The 10,346-nt window shown below is 32.1% G+C and overlaps 1 protein-coding gene across 1 annotated transcript; it reads right to left on the reverse strand.

Moving 5' to 3' along the window:
• Positions 1-1,088: 1,088 nt before the first annotated feature.
• Positions 1,089-2,041, reverse strand: LOC149196881 (36.4 kDa proline-rich protein-like). The gene has a single exon (XM_089403801.1). It carries the CDS (start codon positions 1,776-1,778, stop codon positions 1,350-1,352), a length of 429 nt encoding a protein of 142 aa, XP_089259927.1. The 5' UTR covers positions 1,779-2,041; the 3' UTR covers positions 1,089-1,349.
• Positions 2,042-10,346: the final 8,305 nt, after the last annotated feature.

A 10,346-nucleotide genomic window follows, 5' to 3' on the forward strand; every position in this document is an offset into this window, starting at 1 on the left:
ATGTTAGAAAACTATAATGACATTAAAATGCCTCTCTTAATACCTATTAAACATAAAATTCTAAAAAATTAACATAATATTTTCTCCAAATTATTTAATAACAGTATATTTTACCTTTTTATATATTTATTATTATAAATAATATTTTTAAATTCTATTCTTAAATATTTTAATTTTTAAAGTCAGTTTATTAATATTACCTGCATTATATATTTACATAAATCAAAGTATTTATATTTTATTTTTAAAAACTCTTAAAATTAACTATAAATATAAATATTTAAATGTAAAATTATTACACTAGAAGATATAAAACTTAAATTAATTACGACGCTGGCCATGCTCTTAAATAGTGATATTTGATGTACAAACAGATATTAAATAAATGTTATAAATAAAAGTAAGCAACTTAGAACTTATAGAAGACAATAAAATAAATGACTTCATATGTTACGAAATGTAGTGATGTGAATGGGAAACTTTAATGTAATTGATATTATTGTATAGTTTAAGTGGTTTAATGAAAACGAATATGCATTTATCTTCAAGAGCTTGTATTTGTATTTATTTAGAAAATGTGTCTGTCTAAAGTTGATCTTTATCATACAAACTTATTTTATAAATTAATTTGGTATACTTCAAAAGAAGATAAAAGCGAATCTTTATCTACAAATAAGAAAATCTCATCTCATGTCTTCATATAGGTTAATCTTTATGCTATAAAATATTTTAATTTTATAGATCAATTTGATATATTTAAAAAAAAACATGAAAAGCAAAGTGAATCCTTGTCTACGAAGCAGACAATCTCATAGAACAATTTGATATATAACTTAACGACGAACTTAAAAATCATAATAATAATAAATAATCTGGATGAACACGTTTAAATTGATACCAGTCGTTCTCGGCAACCGAATAGATATACATCTATTAAATATGTAACCTTAATCATTGTGCGCAGTCGACCTTAGGAGAATAAGAGTTCAAAGAAGATATGAGGTTGATTCAATATTTAATTAATACAGCAACTGCGCACATATTGTCATGTAAATACTGTAAGCTGATATTTTAAGCTGCAATAGATCTGTTCTAGGAAACCGAAACAATTCAATAATCTTATTTGATTTAAAAAGGCACAAAACCTCGAATGACCGAGACAAAATAAAATATATGCAGACATCCTGCCAAGATTCAGGTGCTCATTGATGTCATACAGTATTTCATCCGCCATCCACAATCAAATGTCGAGATTCTAAAAGCAGACCTAATTCAACAAAACCTAAAGAAGTGGATTTATTTACGAATAAAATATTCGACTGAGCGATACCAGCGCATAAACTGTCTCACTAATTGAGAGGTGGGCATTTGAACCCGGGGGGAGGAGTAGTGCCGCACTGAACAAAAAGCTCCAGAGCCAGCGGGAGGATGATATTGAGGTTCAGTAGCTTGAGGCGAATAGTTGTACAGAAGCACAGCGCTGCCTCCAGCTCCAAAACGCCTTGTATCAGTGGGCAGCACTGGTTGACAGTAGGGTCTCCAAGGCCTACGTGGACCAAACCCCCCAACAAATCAACGCAGGCTCCCAGTTTCAGTGCATCTATAGGGCAGCTGCCACCTCCATTGCCACCAGGGCTGCTTCCTCCTGGGCCACTGGGAGTTCTTGGACTGTGACCATTTGAGGGATTACAGTTATAGCTGCCGCATCCCATCACAGGGGACACACTAGTTGCTATAGCAACCATAAACACAAAAACAAAATCTACCACCTTTGCCATCTTGAATTGAATCAGCTGCTGCTTCTGCCTCTTCTAGTTTTCTGATAACCAAGAAGATCAAAATCTATCACAGAAGGGAAAGAGAGAAAGAACCGAAATAACAAGAAGGAAGAAGGGTGGAGTTGTAGGGTTTAGCATGGGGGAGCTGAATTATATATTTGTGTCACGGACCCATACCCTTAATTCAAAATATATTATTATTGTGCTATCTATCATCCTCTTCATTGTGGAAAAATTTCAAGTTCTCCACATGACACCCACACTGGAAAAAATAGATGGAGTTATTTATAGTTTAATGAACAACTCGGATGTCGGACTTCCATGTGATCCTGAATCTCGTCCGTGACTACCAACTTTGAGGCCATGCGTCTAGGGAGTTGGGTAGTGCTTGGATTCTTCTGATTCCACTTCTTGAAAGTCGCAACTGCATTTGAAAAATTTCAAAAGTTCTGACTGTTTCTTCCATTAAATCGAACCCACAGGTTTATAGAAACCACGTTCATGGCATTAATACAACTTATGAGATCCTGATAACAGCGGGTCACCCACGGACATAGCAGTTTTAGAAAACTATTGGCATAGCATTACTATAATTTATTATACTTTCATCGTACAGTTCAATCTTTTTGTATAGGATAACTGGTTAATTAATATTTTTCTTCGATTTCCCCCTCAATACAATCTTATTAAAATTGGAGATTCTTCATATTTGTCGTCATCAATCCAATCTTATTGAAATTGGAGATTCTTCAACATCTAAAATCTCATCTACATTCAGATTATGCAATCTTGCAATCTCTACATGTGAATCAATTTCCACCGTATTTTCCTCGAAAATCTTCAGATTCGACTTTTTCATTTTATCTTCTACTTTCTCAATAGTGGACAAAGTGGGATAATAATTTGAATTTTATGAAAACAGAAACATTTTTCACTATATTTTCGTTAAAAATCCTAAAAACCATCAGTGTCAACTTTTCATTTATTCTATACTTCTCCATAGAGGACTAACTGATAATAATTTGAATTTTTCACTATATTTTAGTTAAAAATCCTAAAAACCATAAGTGTCAACTTTTCATTTATTCTATACTTCTCCATAGAGGACTAACTGATAATAACTTGAATTTTTATCTAACAGAAATAACTTCCATGATATTTTCCTTAAAAGTCGTCAGTTTCAACTCATGATTAATTTTAGACTTCTCCATGGTAGAGTAAATGTGATAGTCATTATCAAGGAAAAAGAAGTCAGTTTCAACTCTTGATTAATTTTAGGCTTCTCCATGGCAGAGTAAATGTGATAATAATTATCAAAGGAAAAATAATTTCTCCTCACATATATATATACTTTCTTTTCCTTTACCCTTTTTCACTCATCCATCTATTTAAAGATGATTTTGATTTACATTGAAAACGATAAATCTATTATTGAATTGAGACTTCTGTGATCCATATCAATTTGTAGAAGAAACTTCCGCGAAGATAACATAGAAAAACTTTAGTGGACTCATTTCGAACCAGCCAGTGATTCATCTTAAAAAAACTATGGACATGGAAACTATGGATTATTACAAGTTCATAATTCTCATAACAAATCACAAAATCATATATAATTATGCTTTCCTTTCGTTTACAGCTCTTCACTTATCCATCTATTTGGAGATGATTTTGATTTACATTGGAAACGACGGATCTAAAAAATATTATGGAAACTATGGATTATTATCTAGTTCATAATTCTCATAACACCAATCACAAAGTCAACAAACAACTAATTTCCAGCATATTTTCCTTGAAAATAATTAATTGCATACTAAATGTAATGATTACTTGAATTTTATCGAGTATAAAATACTTCCACAAAATTTTCCTTGAAAATAGTCCGTTTCAACTTTTCATTGATTTTAGATTTCTCAATGGTGGAATGAATCTAATAATAATTAGAATTTTATCATATGGAAACGATTTACACGATATTTTCCTCAAGAATATCATTTTCAACTTTATATTTATTTTAAACTTCCGTAAACTAAATGTAATAATAATTTGAATTTTATTAAACAGAAAAAATTTCCACAATATTTTCCTTAAAGCTTTTCCTTGAAAATAGTCAGTTTCAACTTTTCATTGATTTTAGATTTCTCAATGGTGGAACGAATCTAATAATAATTTGAATTTTATTAAACAGAAAAAATTTCCACAACATTTTCCTTAAAGCAACTCAGTTTCAACTTTTCCTTTGATTTTACAGTTCTCAACGGTGAACTAATTCTCATAGTTACTCACTTCAGAACTCACCACCGTCTGAAATTCTTCCTCTTAGGGTTCTGGGGTTTCTGGATGCTAGATCAAAATGTCTAAGTTTCACTTGATTCTATAGTTTTTCAAAAAGATGAGGTTTTGTATGGATCAGAACTAAATTTTAGATTTTATTTATCATAATTTAATTGCTAAATTAATAGTATGATAATTATATTAATTTTGGAGATAGCTATTTAGACTATTATTAGGTAATGTAAGTTGAGTCATCTTTGTTATTCAAAAAAAAATTTTCAGAGGGGAAATCCCTTTGAAAAAAACTAAGTATATATGTTTGCCACAGCAACCCAGCAATGCCTTTACAAACGTTGCGAAAAACAACCCAACATATGTGCGTGTTTCGAAAACAGGTGGGGAAGGCAATATTGCACAATCGCAACCACCTGGGACAACAATATTGCACCTTCCCAAACTTATATTCACTTGTAGTTAATTAACTGTTTTTTGGTTTTCATTTCTGCTCGATACTTTCGAATATTGGGCCATTAAATCTTAAAAAACCAACTCCTAACTAAAAAGAATTTAAAAAAAATACTCCAAACACTTTCGATCATAGAAATTTTGACCTTAATTTAAAAGCAATTTTTTACTTAAAAAAAATAATGATTTTAGATAATCTTGATAGTGCGCCTTAAAGCAACTTGCACTTCCATTATGCAAAAGAAAATGCGTAACAGGGCATATGCACATGAGATCTACGTGCCTCAAAACTGTGTGTCATTCAATGTCGGTATTAAACCTTTGAGAGTCACATGCATATGCATAATTTCGGTCAACAATGCCGGAGAAACCTGTGGGAAAGGAATACCGTTCACAAACGCCTGCTATCAGTATATTCGCCAATGGTGTGTGCTCACGTTTTCTTTTTCTGATCAAGTGGCATTTGAATACAGCAATTACCAATTGTGTAGCTACAGTGCTAAAGTTATGACATGATTGATTCGTGGCGCCCGTGACCGAATCTTTTGACCGACTGTCGCAGACGACAGCTGCAGGAAATCGACGTCTAGGCGTCTAAGGCGGCCGTAATCATCGGAACTCAGATGTAACCTCCACTGTTGGGAGTATTGGTATAAATATTTGAATGGACTGGAATTCGGCGGGAAGCAGTTCCGATTTCTACGTATGGGTAAAATCTAAACTTCATCATACAGCTGAGTGCAGTGTACTACTGGTTTACAATGTCCGTATGGTTACTTTATAGAAAATGTAAACCAGAAGTTCGTTGCACTCCGCTGTAATGCTAACTTAAGTTGGAATTTAGCGGGAAGCAGTTCCGATGTCCTGCTATTCGTAAAATCTAAATTTCATTATACACTTGAGTGTATGGTACTTCTTGTTTAGAGACCGACACTGCACTCAGTTGTAATGGTAACTTCAGCTTGAATTTAACGGGAGGCAGTTCCGATGTCCTCCCATTAGTCAAATCTAAATTTCATCATACAGCCGAGTGCAGGGTACTTATTGTTTACCTGGTATGTAATGGCAACTTTACAGTGTTAAAAGATCGATTAATTGATTTGAATGGGGTTTTGTTTTTATTATGTTATAGGTTAAAATTTTATAGGAACGAATTGAGAATAGAAATATTTATGAGAATTTGAACTATCCCCAAAAAAAAAATATTCAAACTTGACTGAGATATAATTCTCATAATAACATTTTACAGATAAGCAAATTGTTATTTCATCCAATTTACTTTTGTATGTAGGTTCAAATTTTATAGGGAAGAATTGAAAATAAAAATATTTATGGGAATTTGAACTATCCAGAAAAAAATATTCACACTGGATTCAAACTTGATTGAGACATAATTCTCATAATAACATCTCACTGATAAGCAAATTGTTATTTTATCCTACTTATTTTTGTATTGGGTTTTGTTTTTATTATAATATAGGTTCAAATTTTATTAAAAAAAAAGATTAAGAATGAATACACTGGTGAAAATTTGAAGTATTCAAAAAAAAATATTCGAACTTTACTGAAACAAAATTCTCATAATAACATCTTATTGATGAAGAAATTGTTATTCCATCCAACTTACTGACCCCTCGCTGACAACCCGTCTCAACCTAATTTAAAAAAAAATAAAAAATAAAAAACTGAATTTTTCTCCTATCTATTTTTATCAATTTTCACATTCTATGGATAAGGTTGAGGATATAAGTTATTTTTTTGAATTAAATTATTTAATAAAAATTTAAGCGCCGTCAAGTTTCTTTCCGCTGAACTCAAACTAAATTGAAAAATTAAAGAACCTAAAGCTAAAAGGAAAGTGAAATAAAAAGTTTAAACTATAAAATTTGATTGGACAGGATATAGATTTTACTAAATATTAATGTAGAGCTGCACCATTTGCGATAAAATACTATTACACATTTCTCTTAAATTAAATTATTTATTTTATATTTATATATTTTAAAAATATATATATAATTGAAAATTTATAAATAATTTTATATTAATTTATATTTAAAAGTGAAAATATATTAATTGGTAAATTTTTACATCAATATTTTATTTTAATTTTAATTAATGATGATGATGACGATGGTGGTTAATGTCCATTGAGACCAAACTTTGGTCTATTGGACCTAACGAAACAAATTATTTACTTTGATTTAAGATTTATTCTTATGCTCAAAAAGCTTGGACAAAGCCTTCCTACCTCACTATAATTTTGACATCGTAAAAGGCTAGGAAGGTCAGTATTGCGACAAAGATTATGAAAGTGAGATCTAATGTGGTTGTACTCAGGGCACTCTAGGAGGAAGTGGTTTTCATCCTCGATGTTCCTATTCTCATAGAGATGGCAGAGCCTTTCCATCCATGGTGTTTTAGGAACTACCCAACGACCTGTTTCACTATGGAGCTCATGAGAGTTCGTTCTAATCTTTGCTATATTAATTTTTTTCTTTGAGCTAATTAAAACAGAGAGATACTTTTGATCTTCTAGGGTGGGGTTGATGTCCTTCTTATAATAACTTAATTTTCTTTTAGCTGTTAAATCTTTCTCACACCACATTTTTTCTTTGAGCTTAGAAGTAACAATATTTTTAATGTTATTAATGTTTTGCAAAGCATCATTCTTGTTGATCTCCCAAAGGTTTTACTTGGCCTTCATCTCTTTATACCACCCCCGCTTAAGCCTTAGATGGTTTTGGTTGGAATTTAGAGCTAGCTTAGGAAGTTTATGATCTCCTATGTTATTGAGTTTGTGCTTGTACAACAGAAGCCTAGTCATAGCTAGGCTCTCAATAGGGGAACGACCTACTTCTATAAAGAGAATAGGATTGTTGGGCTAATTTATTAACATAAATTAACACAACTATTTAATTATCAATCCGGGTTTGTAAAACTTGGAGGAAAATCCACAATATATGGACATCAGATATAATCAAGTTTTGAAGATAAAGTTTGAAGATTTAAAGAAGTACTTATTACAAATATAAACCTATTTTAACAATTTCTAATTCACTTTTGTAATATGTGAGGGATGAGGCTCCTAACATAGGAGAACCAGGTTGTTCTTCCCTGCAATACTACTTTCATGAAAATAGATCCAAATCACTAATTAACAATGGTTTATGATGCAGAAGATGTAAAAGAAGAGGCTCCTAACTAAGGAGGTCGAGATTGTCCTTTTTTCACAATCCTACTATATCACAATCACCATTGCTTCAAACCAGAAATGCAGAAATGGAGAATGAAATTCAGTTTTAGTTCAAGATCAAATAGAAGGGGAATTTAACTTAAATTCCTGTGTGTCCCTTCATATGTAGATTAGAATTAAACCAATATTCATTCAGCAATCATCACACATATAAATACATTTGAAACAAGAACTAAGCTATGAAAACTATGAAAATTGAACTAAGAAGTGCACTTAGCTTGGTGTGGGGGCCCTCCACCCTTGCTTTTCACACTTGAGGAAATCTCATCTACAACAACTTCAGTAAATCAACCAAGCATGAACAAAAAATTGAAATGAAATAGGTTCTTGAAATTAGCTTCAAACTCCAAGGTGTCTTAGCATAAAATTATACAAAAGTTACATAAAAATTACATTAATAAGCCATCAAAGTCTTGGCTTTAAATAGAGGTTTTGTGAAACAAACTGATCTATATTATCTCTAACACTCATATCTACCCATATCTACCTATCTAAGTCGAACACATCCAATTCATCCTAAGAAATATGGTCAATCCGATAAAATCTCAAAACTGCCCTATTTCCTAGGGATTTTCCGGTGACTAGTCATGTTTGACCAGCCTTGACCTGGCCTAATAAAGCTTGTTCTAACAGAACCAAGTGGAGTTAGCTCAGTCCTAGTTCCCAACCTTTCCATTCATGCATCCAATTCGAGCCCAAGTGTCCTGCAAACATGTCCTCCACATAGCTATTACGGGAATTTATGATTCAATCCAAAATTGCACTTGAAACTCAATTTTCATAAAAACTTCTAGAAATTGCTAAATTAAAATTACACACCTGAATATGCATAAAATACATCAAAATGAGATGGATGTGATGGAAAATGGATGGCAAATATAAGGATTAAGTAAGTTTCCTTAAGCAAAAATAGACCAAAACTGAGGGCCAACATCTCCCCCTTGCTGATCTTCAAGCATGTCCTCATGCTTGCTTCTTCCTTTTGACCTCTTACTTCTATTTGCTGACTGGCCTGCTAATGTACCTGTGGCTCTGACCCTTGAAGAAGAAGCTTTTTCTTGAGCTACCTGTAAAAGGATATCTATGTCTTCATGTACTTCTTCTCTTTTCTTGTAGATGACATTCTTTACCTATCAGTGGAAAAATTATGGCTTGGGCTATGTATTTTGGAGCGATGGGAACAAGAATGTCTCTTATGTGTGATGAGGCTTCACCATCAACATACAAATTCAAAAACTGTACACTATTCCTCCTCTGATGATAAAACACCAATAAATCATTCTAGATGAACAGCTTCAGAGAAGACAACAAATAAAACTTGAATTTTCCAATACATTCTGACATAGGATTCATGTCCCTCTCAAATCAACGGAACCAAGGATTCAATATCCAATCATCCTTACATCTCACTAAAAGAAGCAATTTTTTTCTATGTCTAGGCATTCACTGTCAATTTAGCCATTGTTTTACCCATGCAATCTGCAAAATAGGGGTCGAAAGAACCATAAAAATATCCCAAATAGAAATGAATTTGAGAAAATTGTCCATGTAGAGCCTAATTAGGCTCATTTTGAAGAAAACCCATGTTTTTGTTTTTCAAATTTCATTCTAGTTTGCTCAGAAAAAGCAACAAAAAATAGTGGCCTTTCTAAAAATCGAAATGCATTTCTGGGACTGAATAAAATATCATGATCATCAAATTTGAAATCAATTTCTCTTCCAATGCTTCCTCACTATCCTGCTTACCTCTTTCTGATGTTCTTTTTAAAAAAAAAATTGAATTGAAAGCTTGTTTAATTTCCGTCTAACTGCAACAATAAATCACTGTGTTTTTAAATCATTACCCTTTGTAGAAAAGAGACAAGAATTTTTCTTATTCTCTGATTCAATAACCAGTTTTTGTTCTGTTCATGCAATCAATCATTCTCCTGTATATACCTCTGTAAAAATATATATATATATATATATATATATATATATATATAGATATATATATACTGAGCTCTGCATTGAAATAGAAATACATAAGAAAAATATCTTAATGTAATCTCAACATATTGTTCTTCTGCTCCTTGTATAATTCACCATGCAAACCAGGATTCCGTTAGCATAATTTTCCATTCACTATTCAGTCTTCAATGATTTACAAGCCTAATCTTTAGTGTATCAATTGACATATGACTCTTCATTGCTCCAATGACCAATATAAACCCCTGCACTGTTTTATTTCATCATAACAGTCAATTTGGCTTTGCGCACTCAAAAATAAACTCAAATCCTCAAACATAACCCAAACTCTGCTTTTATTGATCAATTTTTTCATGCAATCAAACTGAAACTCCTGTCACACTGTCTGATAAATAAAAATGAACAAGTGTAGTTGTAAACTTGGCTGGCTATACGTTTCAAAACTACACAAAATTCCTCATTTCATGCAATCAAAATTTATGAACAGACTCTGTTTTGAATTCCCGTGGAAGATTTTTCATGCACAACTGAGTTCATTTCGTTTTGCTACCTCCTACGTGTATCTCCAGCTATGTCACAGTTTTATTGATTGTGCAATTAAG

This window comes from Pinus tabuliformis, chromosome 2_2 (genome assembly GCF_031772625.1).
Source record: "Pinus tabuliformis cultivar Carrire ecotype Pingquan chromosome 2_2, CPIR1, whole genome shotgun sequence".
Taxonomy (NCBI): Eukaryota; Viridiplantae; Streptophyta; class Pinopsida; order Pinales; family Pinaceae; genus Pinus; species Pinus tabuliformis.